General features: G+C 38.9%; 10 protein-coding genes across 11 annotated transcripts; 5 read left to right on the top strand and 5 right to left on the bottom strand.

Moving 5' to 3' along the window:
* Positions 1-31: 31 nt before the first annotated feature.
* SPOG_01242 (uncharacterized protein) lies at positions 32-1818 on the bottom strand. The gene is made up of 2 exons (XM_013169514.1): positions 876-1818; positions 32-825 (listed from the first exon to the last, which is right to left on the bottom strand). The coding sequence occupies exons 1-2, from the start codon at positions 945-947 to the stop codon at positions 157-159; spliced, it is 741 nt and encodes a 246-aa protein (XP_013024968.1). The 5' UTR covers positions 948-1818; the 3' UTR covers positions 32-156.
* SPOG_01243 (N-myristoyltransferase 1) lies at positions 1550-3409 on the top strand. Its single transcript, XM_013169515.1, has 4 exons — positions 1550-1818; positions 1881-2005; positions 2075-2965; positions 3035-3409. Exons 1-4 carry the CDS (start codon positions 1641-1643, stop codon positions 3230-3232), a joined length of 1392 nt encoding a protein of 463 aa, XP_013024969.1. The 5' UTR covers positions 1550-1640; the 3' UTR covers positions 3233-3409.
* A 66-nt stretch (positions 3410-3475) lies between these two features.
* On the top strand, positions 3476-6841 carry SPOG_01244 (cytoplasmic histidine-tRNA ligase Hrs1). The gene has a single exon (XM_013169516.1). It carries the CDS (start codon positions 3608-3610, stop codon positions 5300-5302), a length of 1695 nt encoding a protein of 564 aa, XP_013024970.1. The 5' UTR covers positions 3476-3607; the 3' UTR covers positions 5303-6841.
* On the bottom strand, positions 5345-7069 carry SPOG_01245 (deoxycytidylate deaminase). Its single transcript, XM_013169517.1, has 4 exons — positions 6457-7069; positions 5749-6237; positions 5650-5702; positions 5345-5604 (listed from the first exon to the last, which is right to left on the bottom strand). The coding sequence occupies exons 1-4, from the start codon at positions 6774-6776 to the stop codon at positions 5498-5500; spliced, it is 969 nt and encodes a 322-aa protein (XP_013024971.1). The 5' UTR covers positions 6777-7069; the 3' UTR covers positions 5345-5497.
* On the top strand, positions 7031-9097 carry SPOG_01246 (uncharacterized protein). The gene has a single exon (XM_013169518.1). The coding sequence runs from the start codon at positions 7387-7389 to the stop codon at positions 9010-9012; it is 1626 nt and encodes a 541-aa protein (XP_013024972.1). The 5' UTR covers positions 7031-7386; the 3' UTR covers positions 9013-9097.
* Positions 7109-10311, bottom strand: SPOG_01247 (the record flags this gene model as incomplete). 2 transcript variants are annotated; one of them, XM_013169519.1, is made up of 5 exons in its annotated part: positions 7109-9415; positions 9469-9517; positions 9565-9791; positions 9844-9894; positions 9946-10311. In XM_013169519.1, the coding sequence occupies 5 exons, from the start codon at positions 10057-10059 to the stop codon at positions 9212-9214; spliced, it is 645 nt and encodes a 214-aa protein (XP_013024973.1). The 2 variants fall into 2 exon arrangements, with proteins under 2 accessions (XP_013024973.1, XP_013024974.1); XM_013169520.1 differs by having other exon boundaries at positions 9388-9517; positions 9946-10059.
* A 551-nt stretch (positions 10312-10862) lies between these two features.
* Positions 10863-12792, top strand: SPOG_01248 (imidazoleglycerol-phosphate synthase; the record flags this gene model as incomplete). The annotated part of the gene is made up of 2 exons (XM_013169521.1): positions 10863-10982; positions 11134-12792. The coding sequence occupies 2 exons, from the start codon at positions 10863-10865 to the stop codon at positions 12640-12642; spliced, it is 1629 nt and encodes a 542-aa protein (XP_013024975.1). The 3' UTR covers positions 12643-12792.
* Positions 11541-14558, bottom strand: SPOG_01249 (Man5GlcNac2-PP-Dol translocation protein Rft1). Its single transcript, XM_013169522.1, has one exon. The coding sequence runs from the start codon at positions 14408-14410 to the stop codon at positions 12779-12781; it is 1632 nt and encodes a 543-aa protein (XP_013024976.1). The 5' UTR covers positions 14411-14558; the 3' UTR covers positions 11541-12778.
* A 244-nt stretch (positions 14559-14802) lies between these two features.
* SPOG_01250 (SAGA complex subunit Hfi1) lies at positions 14803-16687 on the top strand. Its single transcript, XM_013169523.1, has 4 exons — positions 14803-15528; positions 15568-15788; positions 15870-15969; positions 16010-16687. The coding sequence occupies exons 1-4, from the start codon at positions 15306-15308 to the stop codon at positions 16498-16500; spliced, it is 1035 nt and encodes a 344-aa protein (XP_013024977.1). The 5' UTR covers positions 14803-15305; the 3' UTR covers positions 16501-16687.
* On the bottom strand, positions 16612-19728 carry SPOG_01251 (transmembrane transporter). The gene has a single exon (XM_013169524.1). It carries the CDS (start codon positions 18627-18629, stop codon positions 16785-16787), a length of 1845 nt encoding a protein of 614 aa, XP_013024978.1. The 5' UTR covers positions 18630-19728; the 3' UTR covers positions 16612-16784.
* Between the last annotated feature and the right edge of the window lie 229 nt (positions 19729-19957).

Consider the following 19957-nt stretch of genomic DNA (forward strand, 5'->3'; position numbering starts at 1 on the left):
GATGGAATAGGTAATTCAATTCGCAGGTGGATGAAAAGAAAAATAAATGAAAAGAATAGATATTATTAGTAGAACTCGTGGCATAAGTAATCGTAAGCCACAAAAAAAAGGGAACCATGAGCCCTGTAGATGAAAGAAAACGGCAAAACAGAAATGCTAAGTACTCACCAAGGTACTAGCATTCGAAAATACACTATACTCAAGCGGAGGTGTATTGATAGTGCCGTAACAGTAAGGAGGAGGAGAATGAGAATAAGGTGTAGGCGTAGATGCAGACGTATGGAAGGACTCTGAAAGAGTGGTATTTTGAGAAGAAGAAGATCTTCTATCAGAAAAATCGTTGGGATCGTTTGGAGAGACGTGAATACGGGCAGGTTCAGGATAGGATGGTAAAATACGACCGCCGTTACAACGTCCAACTCCAAGGTTGTGATAAGAAATTCGGGGTGACTGCAACTTCTCTATTTCCATTCTTTGGATGAAGCGAAGCCTGCTACTTGTATTGTACAGAAAGGGATATGGGTTAGGCTCTGTGTCAGGAAGCCGTGAAGGAGTTAAAACGACATCAATACCCTCGCGCTCTCCAGAAGTTCCCAGTAGCTCTTCGTTCTCTTGAAGAGTAGGAGAGTAGCGAGGAAGAGTAATCGTAGATTCAGTAGCAGGGATATTATAGAAGTCGGCTTCATTATCTTCTTCATCGTAGATGGACATGCAACACAATACTGCCCGGAAAAGTCGATATTTTTTATGTTTACAATCAATATATCTTCTAACGATAATCAAAAGCAAAATAAGCATGGGTACTGAAATTGAGAGTCCAATCATCTATAACCAAAGTCTCAAGTTAGTAACAAAAAGTGAGAACCCTTACTTACAAATCTAATAACATGCAGATCTTCTTGTTCGAAATCAGCTTCTCCAGAAAAATTGTCTGCTTGGCTCTCCATTTTGACTAATTTTCCAACCCGTTTTTACTTCGCTGAAACAATACTAGTTGAATAATAGATACAAAGTAGATATAGCTCTTTCCTCTTGCTTGCCTTAGCCTTTCTCCAACCTCTCCAAAAATAAAATGCTCTTGAAGGAAGAAAGAAGGGACGAACATTTTTGAGTATTTTCCAATGTAAACAAACACCAGATTCTAGCGAATACTTCCAGCTAAGCCATTTCTTTTAGCAAGAACCATTATCAATTAGACAAAATATAAACACATTTGCAATTCTATTCAATCCATCTCTTCGAGTAGCACTAGAAAATGGAAATCTCATCGAACATTGTTTTCACAAAAACATAGTGAGCACAGTCCTCATCCTAAGTAATCAAGGCTATAGCTTCGAGTAGGAACGGTAACCCTTTTAATGCTTATTTTCTGATAGATGAGCTGAGCAAATGGATGTAGAACGAAGAACGGACTCAGGCTTGTTTACCCATGCTTTTCCTTCGAAATTTCATTTAAAAGATTTCTCTAAAATAATAGAATTAAGAAGGAGTATAAAAAAAGGAAAAAATTTATCTGAAAAACGTCTTATCCACGTACTTTCTACATGCTGCTGGTTTGTCTACAGTGTGTTCATGGACACCCTACCAAACTAAAGCCAGAATATCGCAACTTTAGACAATTTCGGTCAAGATAGCAAAAAATGGATAATAGAAATAGTCAAGGGGAGAAAAAACCAGAAAGCAGTTACTCCGAGGGCGGAATTCGCGAACTTTTGGACCGTTTAGCACTTCGTTCTTTAGTAGAAGAAGAGACTGAAACTCCAGCTAAGACGTATGATGATTTTAAGTTTTGGAAGACTCAACCTGTTCCCAAATTTGGTATGATTCTACGATAAGTAAGAAAAGTGAAATCGAAGACTAATGCGAGCTCGAATAAACAGATGATGAATGCGAAGCTGAAGGCCCTATTGACCCAAATACGGACATTAATATGGTTCCAAAGGAGCCCTATCGCTTATTGAAAGAGTTTGAATGGACAACTATGAATTTGGAAGATGACAACGAGGTAGGGGTTTACCATCATACATAATACTTGCCTAGTAGAGAGTATTTACTAACGATGACACGTATATAGTTGCGCGAGGTTTATGAACTTTTAACGGAAAACTACGTGGAAGACTCTTCGGCGATGTTACGATTTGCTTATTCTGCAGAGTTCTTGAGGTGGGCTTTAATGTCACCAGGCTATGTCAAAGATTGGCACGTTGGTGTTCGAGTTAAAGCTTCAAACAAGTTAGTTGCATTCATCTCTGCAGTGCCTTTAGTGATCCGCGTGCGTGACAAACTCTTTGAGAAGTGCGCTGAAGTCAACTTTTTGTGTATTCACAAAAAGCTGCGTAGTAAACGTCTTACGCCTCTATTGATTAAAGAAGTTACCCGTAGATGCCATCTCACTGATGTTTGGCAAGCTGTTTATACTGCCGGTATCTTAATTCCCAGTCCAGTTAGTGTGTGCCGTTACATGCACCGCAGCTTGAACTGGAAGAAGTTGTATGAGATTGGCTTCGCTCCTCTTCCATTTGGAAGCTCGCCTACAAAGGAAATGGCTAAATATCATTTACCCTCTGAAACAGCTACTCCTGGATTGCGTCCTATGGAAAAGCGTGATGTTACCCAAGTTCAATCTTTATTGTCTCGCTATTTAGAAAGGTTTGAATTGGCTCACTACTTTAATGAAACCGAAGTACAACACTGGTTCCTCGGCAATGACGAAGTTTCTAAAGGTCCTGTCATTTGGAGTTATGTTGTGGAAGATCCTAAAACAAAAAGGATTACCGACTTTTTTTCCTTTTATTCGCTTCCTTCTAGCGTGCTTGGAAATCCAAAGTATAGTGATATTAAAGCAGCTTACTTATATTACTATGCTTCTGATTCTTATCCTAAAGACACTTCCAAGGCTTCTTCGGACAAGTTTGTTGAAAGATGCAAGCTTTTGATCAAAGATTCCCTAATCCTTGCTAATCGCGTATGTTTACGTTTTTCTCTAGTCAGATCAGACTAGACTATTTGAGTGTTTTTATTAACAAGTATCTAGCTTCGTTTTGATGTGTTCAACGCCGTGACCGTTTTGGATAATAACTTGTTTTTGAAAGACCTTCGATTCGGTGAAGGTGATGGTTACCTAAATTATTATATCTACAACTATCGCTGTCCCAAGGTACCTGGTGGAATTGACTCTGAGAAAAATATCGACAAGTCAAGACCAAGCGGTATGGGTTTTGTCATGATTTAACATTTAGACATTAGGTATATAATCTTCTGACATTGATTATGAAGATACTTTACTCATTGATTGATCCGAATTTTGAATCCAGTTACATATGCATGAAAAACCATAAAAGCCATAGAGGCCGATTATTATATTCAATAAGTACACTACAATGTAAACTATAGATATCTCTAACATTACCACTTTCAAGCTTTTTCATAAGTAATAGTGTTTCAGGCTGTGCTGCAAGGTCTGTGATTTCTCCTACTTTTTCTTAAACCAAGTCCTTTACCGGCAATTCTTAAAACCACGTCAAATACTTTAAAAAACTTATAAATGTTATCAGCTTTTTTATGGTAGTAGTTAAAAAATTCTTATTAGCAGAATAACTTCTCATCTATGCTCACCTTCAACAGACACTTGTTCACCACCAAACTACCAACATTCTGCCGGTCATTAAAAACTTGGAGCAGAAGGATGACAACTGTCGGTCAAGACATTAACGAAAGGGTTTCGGCTCAAGGAAATGTAGTTAGAACTCTAAAAAGCCAAGGAGCCCCTAAAAATGAAATTGACAAGGAGGTAGAAAAACTTTTAGCATTAAAAAACCTCAAGGTTGGCGAATCTGGTTCAGGAAAGAAGAAAGACAATTCTTTCACTTTAAAGACGCCTAAAGGAACGAAGGATTGGTACGACAAGGACGTTGTTTTGCGTGAGCATATCTTCAAAACCGTTACCGATATCTTTAAGCGCCATGGCGGTGTAACTTTAGACACACCAGTCTTTGAATTAAAGGAAATCCTTGCCGGAAAGTACGGAGAAGACAGCAAATTGATTTATGATCTTAAAGATCAAGGTGGTGAACTTTGCTCTTTGCGCTATGATTTGACTGTCCCTTTTGCTCGTTGGTTGGCTATGAATCCTAAGGTAACCAACATTAAGCGCTATCACATTGCAAAAGTTTATCGGAGAGATCAACCGGCTATGACCAAGGGCCGCATGCGTGAATTCTATCAATGTGATTTCGATATTGCTGGCTCTTTCGATCCCATGATTCCCGACTCTGAGGCTCTCAAAGTCTTAGTAGAAAGTTTAGATGCTTTGGAAGTTGGTAAATATACTATCAAAATTAATCATCGCCAAATTCTGGACGGCATCTTCGCCGTTTGTGGTGTTCCTTCTGACAAGGTCCGTACTATTTCCAGTGCTGTTGACAAGCTTGACAAGCTTCCTTGGGAAGAAGTTAAGCGTGAAATGGTCGTTGAAAAGGGACTTTCCGAAGAGGTCGCTGATAAAATTAGTGAATACGTTTTGCTTAAGGGTGATCGCTCTTTGCTGGAAAAATTAAGAAGCGATTCTCTCTTGTCTAGCAGTCCCTCCGCAAGTGCTGCATTTAAAGATATGGATTTACTTTTTGACTATCTTGAAAGCTTTGGTATTTTGGATAAGTTTTCCTTCGACATGTCTCTGGCTCGTGGTCTTGACTACTATACCGGCATTATTTACGAGGCTGTTACGGAAGCATCAGCTCCAAAGGTGAAGAGCTCAACTGAAAAGAAGTCCTCTGAAGATCCAGAAGCTGATCGTTCCAATGATGATAGCATCGGTGTCGGTTCTATTGCTGCTGGTGGTCGCTACGACAACCTTGTTGGTATGTTTGCTGCTAAGAAGAACAGCCAAGTTCCTTGTGTCGGTATTAGCTTAGGTTTGGAAAGAATTTTCTCTATTTTGAGATCCAGAATCCCTGACGAGGAAATTCGTGCCAACGAAGTCGATGTTTTCGCAATGGCTTTCGGTGGTGGTAAGGAATGGACTGGATTCTTAAAGGAGCGTATGCAGATTTGCAATGATCTTTGGAAGAATGGAATTAAAGCTGAATTTTTGTATAAAGCTAAGCCTAAACCCAGACAGCAATTTGATGCAGCTGACAGGTACGGTGTACCTTTCGCCATTATCCTAGGACAGGACGAAATTGACCAAAATGCTGTACGTATAAAAAGGATGGGTTTGAAAGAAAAGAGTGATGAGGGTCAATTGGTATCCCGTGCTGATATGGTTAAGGTTCTTCAAGATCTCCTTGCCTCATCAAATTAATGAAATACATAAACTACCATTGGTTACATATAGATTTAAAATGGAAACAGTTTATTTTTGGGGATATCTATTTTATTTAAAAAATTTGTAACGATTGAAAAAGCTTAAAGATTGATAGATCGTTGTGATACAGCAAGATGAATCTTGTAAATGGACTTAAGAAATATGACTCGACTAGCTCTTACAAGCAAAGCATCAAAAGACATTGTTCTCGGGCGGCACAAACTGTCGTAAACGGACACCACCTTTTTCAAGTATCGATGCGCTGTGGGTATCCATACTGTAAGACATGCTGTAAACAACTATGTGTATTCGAATTAGTATTTCATATCTTGCAGTCAACAAACCTTCGCTAATGCCAACTTGAGCAATTTTCACCGAGCAAGTTAGACAGGGACATCTTTAACTAGAGTTAGAAAATGGTACGTAGATTTCAATATACGTACGTGTCACAATACAGAATACCATTGGATCCAATACGTTCACGTCCAGCTTCTAATAGAGCATTTTCCTCTGCGTGAAGACACAAGCACGTATGTAAGTCAGTACCACAAGACTGAGCAGAGTTACAACGAGGGCAGCCGCCGTCATTACAGTTTTTAATCCCTCTAGGGGTTCCATTATAACCGGTAGCAATAATGCGATTATCACGAACAAGAACACAGCCAACACGCCGCTTCATGCAGTTGCTTCTCATAGCAGCTAAACCGGCCATCTGCATAAAGTAACTATCCCAAGAGGGTCGGAATCTGTCATTGTTCATTACATCTGCGCATCTTAATTTATCCCATAAGATGGGTTTGTCAAAAGCGTCGTTGTTGATATGGACATGAGCCAGAGACCGCTGACGATTGACGCTATTATCGCTCTTGAAGGCTGCTTCATCTTGAATGGCACAAAATTGCTCGAGAGTAGTATTTTTTAAATGAGGGTAACTAGACTATAGAAGTTATTTTCCAAGAACAAATCAGGTATGGAGGACGAGAATGGAAGCATACTCTTCCAAGCTTGTGGAGTATCGCTTCGCTTCTACCTGCAGATGGGAAGGTCGTTGTCAGTCTCCAAGAACCTGTTTGTTCGCGGGAAATAACTCACAATAAGACCTGTTAATAATACAGTACAAGATTACTTAGGGAAAAAGACACCCCACTTACCTTGTGTACCGACGAAAGCGAGTAAGAACAGGAGCATCAACGTAAACAAGAAGGAAAAAGGGTCGTTTTAAGATCCCATTAAGAAGTTGAGTAGAAGGAATTCCATTTATGACAAAACGGCTTCGCCAATGCTGGGTTACATAGTCTATTAGAGCATTGACTCCTACTAGTATTTTATTGTCGATTTGGTAAACAATGTCGGTTCGTTCATCCGCCTTGTATACTCGCTCAATAGGTTTGAAACCAAGTTCTGTAACTAAAAATTCTACTAAAGTGTCCTTACCACTGCATACAGGACCAGTAAGCCCTACAAGTGGCATTTTTTTTTTGGCAGGGAGATTACTGAGAGACAATTTATGTTCTTTCTTTGTAAATTATGTTTTTCTTGAATAAATAATATGGAAAAGCTTTTTGACAAAGAGGGATATCCTTTTGACAACAAAAGAAGTGTTGCAAGGGTTTTATGGATAGTTATAATTTAAAAAATCGGACTGTCAAATCAAATGAGAATGTATCCGTTCATGGAAGATTCTTTCTTGCTAGAAAAGAGTTTTTTTATTTTCCATTCCTTGTTGGTTTTGCAAAAGCTTTAGAAATGCTCGTTGAATAAGCATTTTGCAATCCCTGCATAGGAAAAAGGAAAAGATGCCTACACAATGTTTAAGATAACCTCATATTGATTCAAGAATTTGAAAGTGTAAAATACTTTTCTCTCGACTCTTCAGACCCATGCTGAGGCCTATTCCGGCACTAAGCTATACATGCCTTTTCCAACAAACGAACTTAGAAGAGCGAAACTGTTGGAAAAGTTCTCATCATTTGGTAGTTTTTGAAAAGAATTTTATTAATATAGGGTTTTTGTTTATTTGAACGTGCAGATATCAAGGAAACAGCAAATTGTAAGGATTGAGGTTGAAGACATACAATGAGATGAATCCAGGTAATCCGACTTCTGCTGGATTGTGGACCAAATTTAAGCAATTCTGGAAGAATGCTAAAAATGAATATTTGGAGTGGGAAAAACAACAGCTGAACGAGCCATCGGCTAGCTCGCTAGAAACACAAGATAGAAACTCAACGACGAAGAAGTCTGATATACAATTTATCCCTCCTCCTAATCATCCTTCTAGAAAGAGAAAGAGGCAATATGCGGGTGAAAAGTCTCCCAAGAAAACGGTCGCAAGTGGTCGAACCCCTAAACAGAAAACACTCCGAACGGATGAAGTCCAGTCAGAGTTGTCTTCACCAAACAAGCCTGTTCATCTTGATCTCAATAATGACGCTTCTTTCGATGCTCCCTTTTTAACCCCTATAAATGATCTATCACCTTCACGTTCTCGATTTCATTCACACCGACAACCCTTGCCATCTTCTTCTTTCCGTGCCTCCGAATCTTCCATTCGATCCAGGATTCCTTCCCGTTCTTCTCCATCTCCTTTTCATTTCCATGATCCTCCAACACAAACGGATCCTCCTTTCCCTACCTCCTCTCCGAAAACTGCTGCAGATACGAATTCCGACTCATTGGTTCTGTTTCAACGGCTTGAAAGTATTGAATCTATGCTGCACAACTTACAAGATAAATTGAGTCACTATGAACGAAATGCTAGCACGAGCCCTTTTTTGTTTGGACCTCCGAATGGCGCTTCTTCTCCTTCGTTACCGAATTTCCCTGTCCATTCGACTCCTCTTCAATCAAAATCCTCTCAACGAGAGAATTCGAATGCACAAGTTGATCACCAGAACCTATTGTCCAACAGGACGGGAATATCTGGTTCAGTTGAAGAAACCCATCAAATAAAGGAGAATGGTAAGGAGCTTTACGAACTTAGTGAAAGCTCAACTGAATCTGAAGATTCACTAATTTTGGAAGAATTCTCTGAATCTCGTGCTTTCAATTCACCGAGAGCCACTCAAGATAAGTATTTACAAACAATGGATGCTAAGAAAGGGAATGGCAATAAGGCATCATATAATACTTCTTCCTCTTTAACCCTTGGGAATCGCACTGAACCTGCAAATCAAAATGTATTCAATACTTCTACTCCAATTTCCAATCGGACTGCACTGTCTGCTGACGAACCTAAGGAAATAAAAATAGAGACTCCGGACTTCTCGAATAATAAAGACAACATCTTAGCAAACGGTAATAAGGAAGTGGTTTATCATGAAAATCATAAGGAGAAAGATGTCGGTTCGGGCTACACAAATAGTAAAGGTGCTTCTTCTGACCATATATCTACTAATGACAAGAGTATGCCGGTTACAGGTACATCTAGCGGTAGGCCGGACATTAGCACAACCATGTTTGAACAACTAACTCCCATCCCTAAAACAACATGGAGTCACTACAGCGATAAGCAAGAAAGTTCAAATCCTTCGATTGAACATTCTGTAAGAAGACCTTCAAGGAATAGCCAGAATCAATCTCCAAGGCGGGAGGAAGAAAGTACACGTAACGACATCGAGCATACAAAAGAGGCACTTGCAAGGCTTCGAGCGAAGATGCAAGAGCGTTTAAAAAGGCACAACGCAGAAAAAAGAAATCAAAGCTAAGAGCCTCATCGCGGGCGATGAGCTCTGGGTGATTGGACGTTTCCAGTGTATTTAAACAAAGGAGGTGTAGGTAATAATATCATGGTTTTTATGTTGTATAATTTGTAAATGCATATCATTGATATGTTTTGTTGGAAGTAACGAAAGCTATAGCTGGCGTATTAAGAATAAAAAGATGTACTCAAGAACGGTGCCTGTACTATTTCCGTCCCAAACATACAAAATATGCTTCTCTAGATTCTTTTATAGATGCTTTTGGCTTTTCTACGTGGACGCGTTTAAAAATCTTCATTAGAGACTTCTGAAACTCTTGCTCTTCAGATCCCATATAATATTTGCAAACAAAAAAACCCCCAGGACGAAGAAAGGTTTTGGCTAATTGAAATGCGGAGTTACATAAATCCTAAATTTGTTAATTGTAGATCTGGGAGCTGCTTTACTTGGATATTTTCGTACCATGGATACGGCATGATCTCGAATGCGTATGCCTGTAGTCGAATGAAGCCTAGCAAGAGTTAGGTAAGGAGCGACTAATCATTGGGCAATCCATACATATCACTCAAAACTGTATCTACAGTCAAATCATCAGCCTTTGATTGCTGTCGATGTTGATGGAAAGCATCTTGTATTTTGGCACGTGTTTGAGGTTCCAGCATGTCACCGTACACCGGAAGGACTCCTTGCGGCGGTGCTACATTTTGAATGTCTACTGCAACAACCAACCCTTCAGAACCTACAGCCCTCGAGGCTACTTGAGACCAGGAGCCTGGAGCGAACCCCTATACATAGTCAGTAACAAACCCAGAAAGTATCCTTCAAAACCGTTCCTACCAAATCAATGACACGAAATCCATTTTTTAAGAATCTGTGCTTTTGGTTTAGCTTCAAGAATTAGTAATTCTTGTTGCAACAGAATATTCATAATTCTCATACTTCGAGCAATTTGTAAGCAGCTCTAGATCGATAGTTATCAATTTTGGATTGTTTACGAAAAGCATCTCTTGAACGTTTAGCAGCCCATGACCAAAAGGGAAGCGTTTGCCTCATTTCATTCCGTGGATTTGGTGTTTACCTGGACCCAGTAAAGTCAGAAAAAAAACTTGAAGAAATAGAGAAATCGAACTTTTAGAATGAAGATAGCTCAGCTCCTTTAGTAACAATAGCAACAGCAGCTTTTTTATTTTGTTTTGTTTTTGCTTACATGTACCAGCAATGATATCCTTCAAAACAGATCTGACATTCTTCGTCTATTGAATGAAACATTCCATTTGACTGTGGAATGACATCGCTTAAGTTTCTTTCCATTTCTAAACCTATCAAATTGTTTCATTGCAATCCATATACATATAGTTTCTGTCTGCAACTTTCAAAATGTATGGATTTACAAGTCATAGAAAGTACCCGAAAAATTGGTCACAAGAATCATTTTCTAACATTTTTTATTTGTTTCTTAAAGAAATTCCATCCTATACAATGAAGCCCCATTCCAATGTTGATTTCTCGATTAATCAGCATTTCCTTTCCATTTGTTTACCCACTGTTTGTTTATCAACGAAGGTTATATACCTTTTGCTGTTATAGGAGTCTTACGTTCTTTTTTCATTCAACCCTCTGTTTCAATTGCGTAACTGAGTATACCACACTAATTTTAAACAACGATACACAAAACTTCATTATCCAAAATTTATGGCTAGACAAGACCTGTATGACACTTGAACATGTCCTACGAAACGAAACCCGAATAACAATACCCAAAGTAATACGTTATAGTTATATAATGAAGCTTAAGATACACCACTATCTCAGATGCATAAACAAGTCAAAGGACGCGTCTGCATTTATCCATAACCATGGTTGTCTCTATTCTCGATTATGGGAGCGGAAACGTACGCTCTTTAGTCAATGCTATTCAACACTTGGGATACGAAGTAGATTGGATTCGAAATCCCGACGAAATTGAGAAAGCTGAGGTATGGGAAAGGCTAATGAAGAATTGCTAGTTCGTCCATGAATGTTGGAAGAGATAAGTAAAGATTGATGCCGTTAAACGGGAATGAACCATCAGAAATGGATGAAAAGCTCGACTTCAGTATCACGGACGTGTTACTAACATTGTGTCAGTGCTTGATTTTCCCTGGCGTGGGTAATTTTGGCTTTGTTTGCGAATCTCTAGCAAAAGAAGGATATCTTGAACCGTTGCGCAAATATGCGCTCTCTGGAAAGTTGTTTATGGCTGTATGTGTCGGTATTCAAGCTTTATTCGAAGGTTCGGTAGAAGCACCTGAATACAAGGGTCTTGGTATTTTCCCTGGTATGGTGCAGAAGTTTAATAGCAAGGACAAGACTGTCCCTCACATTGGATGGAATTCCTGTGCTGTTCGTTCCAATACCCAAAAAGAATACTACGGCTTAAAACCCCATGACAAATTCTACTTTGTCCATTCCTACATGATTCCCGCTACGAATTTGCAGCTTCCTAGTGATTTTCATGTGGCTACAACTCGCTACGGTGATGAAATGTTTGTGGGTGCTATTATGAAGAAAAATTTCCTTGCTACACAATTTCACCCGGAAAAAAGTGGTGCTGCTGGTTTACGCTGTATACAAGCTTTCTTATCTGGAAATTATGAAAAGCCCATTAGTGGCATGGACACTCAATTGCTAGAAAACGCTGCCGGAGGTTTGACAAAGCGTGTCATTGCTTGTCTTGATGTCCGTTCGAACGATGCTGGCGATCTCGTTGTTACCAAAGGTGATCAATACGACGTTCGCGAGAAAGCTAATGCTGGTGGCGAAGTTCGAAACCTCGGAAAACCTGTTGAACTATGTCAACGCTATTTTGAAGAAGGTGCCGATGAAGTTGTTTTCTTAAATATCACCTCATTTCGCAATTGTCCGTTAGTAGATGCTCCTATGCTTCAAGTGCTCGCTAAAGCTGCTCAAACCGTTTTCGTTCCTTTGACTGTTGGTGGTGGTATCCGTGAAATCATTGATCCTGATGGTACAGTGCATTCCGCTGTTGAAGTAGCAGGCACTTATTTCCGTTCGGGTGCCGACAAGGTGTCCATCGGCAGTGATGCTGTATATGCTGCTGAGCAATATTATGCTAATGACCAAAAACTGACTCGAACCACCGCTATCGAGACCATTTCTGCTGCATACGGTTGTCAGGCTGTTGTTATTTCCATTGATCCTAAGCGCCAGTATGTCAAAAGCCCTGATGAGACCAAGCATCATGCCATCAAAACTCCCCATCTTGGTCCAAACGGAGAAGAATATGCTTGGTATCAATGTACCGTAAAGGGTGGAAGGGAATATCGTGATATGGATGTTGTTGAATTAGCTAGGGCATGCGAAGCTATGGGAGCTGGTGAAGTCCTTTTGAACTGCATGGATCAAGATGGTTCAAATGCTGGATATGACATAGAACTAGTCCGTCTCGTTAAGGGATCCGTCAACATTCCCGTTATTGCTTCTAGCGGTGCAGGCGTTTCTGAACATTTCGAGCAAGTATTTAAGGAAACCGATTGTGATGCGGCTCTTGCTGCTGGTATATTCCACCGCAAAACTTGCAGTATTGAACATGTAAAAGAACATCTTCAAAATTCAAACGTTCTTGTGCGATTTTAATGATGGCTACTGGTAACATTTTGAGACCTTTCTTTTCTTTTCCCTTTCTTTTTTTTGATTTAAGGCCCCATAGAAGTATGTACAATAGGAATTGTTTATTAGAATATTCTTTTAGTTATCGACAATAAGAAATTAATTAGTCTTTATGAGGTTTTTTTAGTCTTGACATAATAAGCATAGAAATATCTTTGTCTAGCGTAAGTATAGTGACGGCATAAATAATCGCCAATGTAGGTGCGGATGCTATAAACAAAAGCAATCTAATGTTATGTATTTCAAATTGATGAAGAAGGGTTCTGCTGATGGCTGAAAATAAACCAGCTAACAAGCTGATAAACAGCCCTGGCAACGACTCAGAGAATTTGAGGGAAGGAAAATTTTTATGAACAAAATGAATAACGAATAAGATACGGATTAAAAGATTTGAGATGTTGGCCAAAACAAGTCCACGAGCTCCTAAAGATAACCAATCCAAAAAGACTTTCCCACTGACAAAATACAAGATGGTAGAAAGCAAAAAGCATCTACCCTGACTTAATAACTGCAAAGAACTGGCTGTAGATACAAAAAAAGCCTCCAAAACACCGTTCGCAGCCATAAAGGGAATGTAAAATGCATACCAAGATAAAACACTAGCGCTTTCGTCTGAAGCCCATTTCTTACCAGCGCCGAATAATAAAACAATATTTGAATAATTATATCCGAATATGATGAACATAGTTAAATAGAAATATAACTTTAGAATCCAAAGAAGAAGAACAGTCGCTTTCTTGCGATCTTGTTTCTCAGGTGAATGCGTCAACTGTGCAAACACAATTCGAGAATGCTCCTCCAATGGACGAAAAACAATTCTGGCTATTAGAGATCCATAATTCGAGGCTAACGCATAAGGCCCTTGTACCGAAGGTGTAGCATACCATGCAATCATTATTTTGTCGCCTTTCGTCATTAGATGCTTAAGCAAGAGATGAAACATATGAGAAGAAATGACACGGAGAAAAGAATCCTCCCAATAAACCAATTTCCCTTCATGTAAAACTCTTCGAGGTATAATGAATAGTGACTTTTCATTAGCAACTGAGTATAAAGTGATAAAATTAACAATGGATTCCATAAGCGTTCCTACAGCAAACGGGAGAACGGAAAGATTTTCACTTTGAGAAAAAAAAGAAATTAAGAATGAGGTTACTGTATTGGAAATAATTCCTAGACCCTCGGCGGAGGCAGTAGGGGAGAATTGTCTTCTCCAATGCAAAATTTGATAATAAGGCTCTGAAAGAAGGTAAAGGAAGCCAGCAAAAGAATATAATAATATACAAATGGTTTTGTAAGGAAATATTGGCATAGCGTACATATAAAAAAAAGCGACAAGAATGGAAACGATGATGCCAGCATAAACCGTAATCACAGAAGCGTTCTTAACCAGCTGAAGTCTCCCAGAACGGTACTTGGAGTCTGGGACTGGTGCTTTAAACGTATCTTCAAGACAGTTCTCTTGAGAAGGCATACGTTGCATAGCAAGACGGACCGATTCCCTACTTATGAACAGGATCGTGCTCCTCAGAATTTCAAAATGAATCGATGAATATGCATATGCTTGAGGACTCGTGAAGCGAATCGTTAGCTGATTCAACACGAAAGTTAAACCTCGAGAAATACTTTGAAAAAAAATCGAAGATCCAAGACCCTTGGAAGAAGAACGTAATAATGAATCTGACGCAGACATCTTAGAAAAGCTGGAGGATCCACCTTCAACCTTTTCATCCATTTCAATTACAAGTACAAAGGCCAAAACAGAAAGAGCGGAGAGAAGCTATTGAATGTTAATAGACCACTAAAGAAGCATCTGTAACAAAAATCCAACTATTAATTGTACGATTCAATGGGGCTTAAGCTACCTTTCAGGTATACTGCTGCTTTCATTTCTTCACAGCATTCAAACCATGAATCACATATATGATTATATAAAAAATGCTTTTCTACTATAGGCATATTATATGCTTAGCTTTACATGTTCATTGTTATAAGTAATCATATTATACATAATACAACATAGATATGCTACTAATACCCTTCTTATATATATATGCTTGTATATATGTGAATGAAAATAAAGTGTATTTCATGGAGAATATGGGATCAAAAAGAAAATAATACGAAGAAAAGAAGACTTTAAAAGCTATTGAAATTCAATTTATTTATAGGAGGACCATTTTTCGATGCGAGCATTCCATGTCTTGCATCTCGTAAATTTAAAATGTTCTTCAAAATAAAAGAAATCGTTGTCCTGTGGAAAAGGTGCTGTTTACCGATAAACATAAAGTAATTATTGTTATTTTAGGCTTAAGAAAGAATTTCTACGTTGTTTAAACGAAAAACTATAGGAAGGATTTAGCCTGGGTTTGATTGAAAAGTTGTCTGGTTTGTTGGTCCTGTATTCACGATTCTTGAGGAAGATATAGTTTTTTTGAATGCAAAGAAAGCCATACTAAACGGAAAAACTACAGGCTGGTTTTTCTATTCTGTTTGTGGTGTATGAATCGCACCCTATTTGGTTCAGACCTTTTGTGAGTGGAAAACGAAGTGTATAGCTAGATATTAGAATCAGCAATTAGTTTTTGTTCCCTTTTGTTTTTATTTGTTTTTGCATTTCTACCGCCAGGATGGTAGAGACATCTGTTGAAAAAGTCGAAACGACTGTCCCAAAAGATCCGAATTCCAAAGGTGAATCCAATGTTTTAATAAAACTCGTCTCTGAGCTTCAAAGCTTACTGGGAAATGAATATGAGACGTATACGATGTGTATTACAGACTTCATCGTTGGCCAGTTGAGCCGCAAGGAATTAAATAACCTACTGTCCAAGTACTCTAATGATCCAAAATTTGGTAAGAAGAATTATGGATAATTCAACTACTAACGGTTAGTCAAATTACACAACCAATTTATTCTAAGCATAGTCAAAGACTTACAGAGATCAGGGAAGTCTGCTGTGAATAAATTGCCGTGGGTGAAGCGAAAGCGATCTGATGGAGCATTGTTTGTTCACAAAAAGTTTACTTCTCATAATGCACAAGCCAAAAAGTTGAAAAAAATCATCCTATCTCTAAGCTCCAAAGATCGGGAAAGGATTAAAGCGGTTTTGAAGGTAAGTAACGAACTGATCCTTGGAATCCTTGATTCTGAATCTCTATTTGCTTTTTGGAAAGCTAATTTAATATATGTTTAGGAAAAATCCAGCACTCCACCTCAACTTCCTGGTCTATTACTTGAAACGAGGATTGCAAAATTACCCAAAATTCCAGTTTCCCGTGATAAACTAAATTCTGGTACTTACTCAATTGTTATATATTCTCTAACACTTTTTAGTTTTTGTTAATGATATTAAAGCTGGTTATGTTGCTCCCCTTGCCTCAGAAACTTTGGAAGTCCCCGATGCCGATTCACTTAAAGAACGTATAACTGCTATTGCTTTAGAAAATGGGTTATTGGGCGGAATAGAAAAATCCGTGCCTGAAGTAATATTAGCAGGATTGGAAAACCATATAAAAAATATTTTTTCAAAGTGCTTTTCAATTATGGATAGACTACTGGATAAAAGACGGCACCATGAGTCTTCATTTACGATACAAGACTTAAACTTAACTTTGTCTATTGAACCACATATGCTTGTTGAAGAGTATCCTCATGATGCTAAAATTCCTTTTTTACTTCACGACGCCGCCATGGAGGATGAATTGAGTACAACAACAAGGGATTTCTCTGCTCCCGTGCCTGATTACATGAAGCCAATGGACGCATCTTTTGAAGAGCGCGAAGCGGTAGCTGCTTTGCTAGACGATGTGCTCCCTTCAGAGTAAACAATCAATGACTTTCAGTTGAGGATATTCTGAAAGCCTTAATCTGTTTTTTGTATGTTCATTTTCGTTTAATCTTTTTATTTCGTCTTGTATGCAAATAATGAATTACCTTTTTGAGATGAATAAGAACTTCCTATTTTTATTAACAAATACCACTATTAAAAATTTATTAGATATTAAAAAAAATTAGAGTACCAAAAAAGGAAATTAACAAGTTTTAGAAGATGATTGTATTTTCCGGGGAAGAAAACATAGTTGAAAAGATGATCGCACACACCAGTAAATTAGATACGCATATCGGTTACAGTGTCAATACCAGCGTAGGGAGTATCATGACGAGCTTCCCGGATAGTTTCGCTTTCACCGATTCCTTCATCTAGAGGAAGGACATCACGAGTTGCTTCCTTCATAGTAATAGTACCTTTCTCACTATTCTTTTCTGTGAAAGATGGTGTATTGCTCATTTCTAACTCCATATTCTCATTCAGTTTACGATCATTAGGGTCTTCCCAGAATCTCTTTTCACCATGAAGCAAACGTTTGACCCAAGGAGGCAACAAACCACCTTCGACACGCCAAGTCCAAGGTTCCTTCTGGTCGTAATCGCCAGGAGTAATTCTGCCTCTGGATGCTTTGTCGATGATGTAAATGATAGTATTCAAAACGATGTATGAAATGATACCAGCAATTAAACCATAAGCAATTGAATAAGTAAAAGGCATCAAAGCAATCGTAATAAAGGCAGGAATGGAATCACCGAGATAACTCCAGTTAATAAGCGCTGAACTTTTCATCATCAAACTACCAACAAGAACCAAGGTAGAGCCGGTGGCCCATACGGGAATACTGGAAAAGATAGGAGAAAAGAAAAGAGATATGAAGAAGCAGATACCAATGATTATACCGACAATTCCTGTTTTACCGCCGGCAGAAATACCGGAACCAGACTCGATAAAAGCGGTGACGGGTGAGACTCCGAAAAGAGACCCGATCGAGATACTCAAAGCATCGACGAGATAAGCAACGGCGGATCCTTCAAAATCTTGGGTTCGGGAATCGACGAGGCCAGCATAATGAGCCATGGAGTACAAAGTACCAGTCATATCCATAATATCGACATAGAGAAAAGTAATTAAAGCAATTGCAAATTGACCACCAGTAACTTTCCAGTTTTGAGCAACCAAAATGCTGTTAATTTTACGAAAGCTAACGACCTTTTTGAAAAAGTTAAAGTCGGAATCGCCGCTTTCAGTGTGGGGAAACATGGTAATTTTGGATCTACGAGGCCAACTGGCAATGGTGACAAGAGCAATACCAGCAAGGACTGCTCCTTTGAAACGGTACATCATGAGAACAGCGGTAAAGACACCACCGCAAAATATACCTACCCACATGCGAGCAGATTGCAATTCATGGCCATTACAAGTATAGTCAGACGAAAGATACTCTGGAGGACAACCACCAAGACCAACGATATCGGAAGTAGAATGGCCAACGACACCCAGACCAGCACTAGGAGTCAAGCCAATAATGGTTAAATATAGGCCGATACCAGCACCCGTTGCAAATTTAAGAGAAGTAGGAATGGCACGAGCTAACCATTGACGAAGACCGATGATAGTAAGACCGGTGAAGATGAAGCCTTCAACAAAAACGGCCAAAAGAGCTTCACGATAAGGCACACGACCAGTACCATTGAAACCAACGACCTGATAGGCAAAATAAGCATTTAAACCCATACCCGGAGCCATTCCAACAGGCATATTAGCAAATAAACCCATACATATAGAAGACAAACAAGAGATAGCCGCAGTAGCTGTGACGACGTCGCGGTGAAAGTTTTGTTTACAGCTTGCGAAGGTTTTATCGCTATCGCAGTCATTGGGGTCGGAGGCGGTACATTCGCAAGGACCACCAGTATCTATCATAATGGAAGCGTTAACGGCAAGGATATAAGCCATAGCACAGAAGGTGGTTAAACCAGCACGAATTTCAACACTAAAACGGCTACCTTTACGTTCGCGAGGATGCCCACATCCTTCGAGACGGAACCAGCGACCGACGGGACTGCGGGCAATTCTGAGGTCCATTTCTTCAACCCATTCGCCGATGCGTTGCATAACCTTCATATTTTAAATAAAACTGGATAAATTAATAAACCTACAAAAGACTGAGATGAAACGACCAATACAAATCAACAAAAGACTAAAATCAAGAATTGAAAGAGGAGGAAAAGAAACTAATTCTGTACCCAAAAAAAGTTTCAATTAAAAAAATGAATAGAAGCTATTACGCCAATGGAAAAAGAAGAAGAACAGAAAGACTTAGGCGAATCTAATACCAGCAAAACCCTTAACGCGCAGTACAATGCAAAATTATTTATGATTGAATGAACCAAACAGCAATTGACAGAGCCAAGAAAGAAAAATCAATTGTATAAGGAAGAGTCGATGTTTTTCTGTGGCTTTTCCAAAAGATTAGCAATGGAATTGCCGAACAACGTGGCAGGAAGCGAAGCGGTTATATAACCAAGACAGGGATAATTATGGATTAAATAGTTAACAAAAACTAGCGTTTTAAGAAAAAATTTTAAATGGGTTATTGGAAGATACAGCGCCGTTGCTACCTAAAAGTAACAAAAATTGGGTTGCGATAGAAAATGTGATAAACGTTAAAGTCAGAAGGGAAGAACAGCCAAACAGATCCCGAGCAGATAATAAGTGAGGGGCTAGATAATCAATGGAAAAAAATGCCCGATAGTTGATGAATAGGATTCAAGAGAGAAAGCAGATAAGGATTCGGATAAGTAACAGAGGCAATTTCGTGTGGAAATAGTCACTGTAAACAAACCAAAGAGAATGAATAGTAGGAAGGGAGAGAAGACGAGAGATGGAAAAGACAAGACTGATCTCAGTGTAAACAAATAATTTACAAAAGGACAAGAAAGGCACAGTCAACTTGTACCAAAATAGATAAATAAATAAATAGAGAAAACAAGAACAAACCCAAAAAAATGCAGAACGAGTTGGGAATGGAATGTTTTCCGCAGTCGTTGTGTAGTTGGATTGAGTTTGGAGACGAACGAAAGGGATATGTACCGACTTAAGTAGAAAACCCAATCCAAAGCTTGATAAGATTAGGATTGATTAAGGAGGAGCAAGCGACGAGGCTACGAAAAAAAAAAAAGGAATTTTATCCTCCATGTTATATCTATAGGCATAAATCAAGAAGTATAGGAGTTAATCAGCCGAAATATCGAAAATAACAAGAGCTTTTATCGCCTATGAGAGCTTACTCGGCATTACGACTCGCTTTCTCAAGTGGGGTTTCGTGTAGGGTCAGCATTTAGTAGGAAAGTAGAAAGCATGGCTCTTATAATAAACTTGGTAATCAGTTAGAAAAATGCCGAAACAGAAAGAAAATGAATTCCAATAGAATTAAAGAAGAAAGCAGAAAA

Source organism: Schizosaccharomyces cryophilus (genome assembly GCF_000004155.1).
Source record: "Schizosaccharomyces cryophilus OY26 unplaced genomic scaffold supercont4.6, whole genome shotgun sequence".
NCBI classification, from domain to species: domain Eukaryota; kingdom Fungi; phylum Ascomycota; class Schizosaccharomycetes; order Schizosaccharomycetales; family Schizosaccharomycetaceae; genus Schizosaccharomyces; species Schizosaccharomyces cryophilus.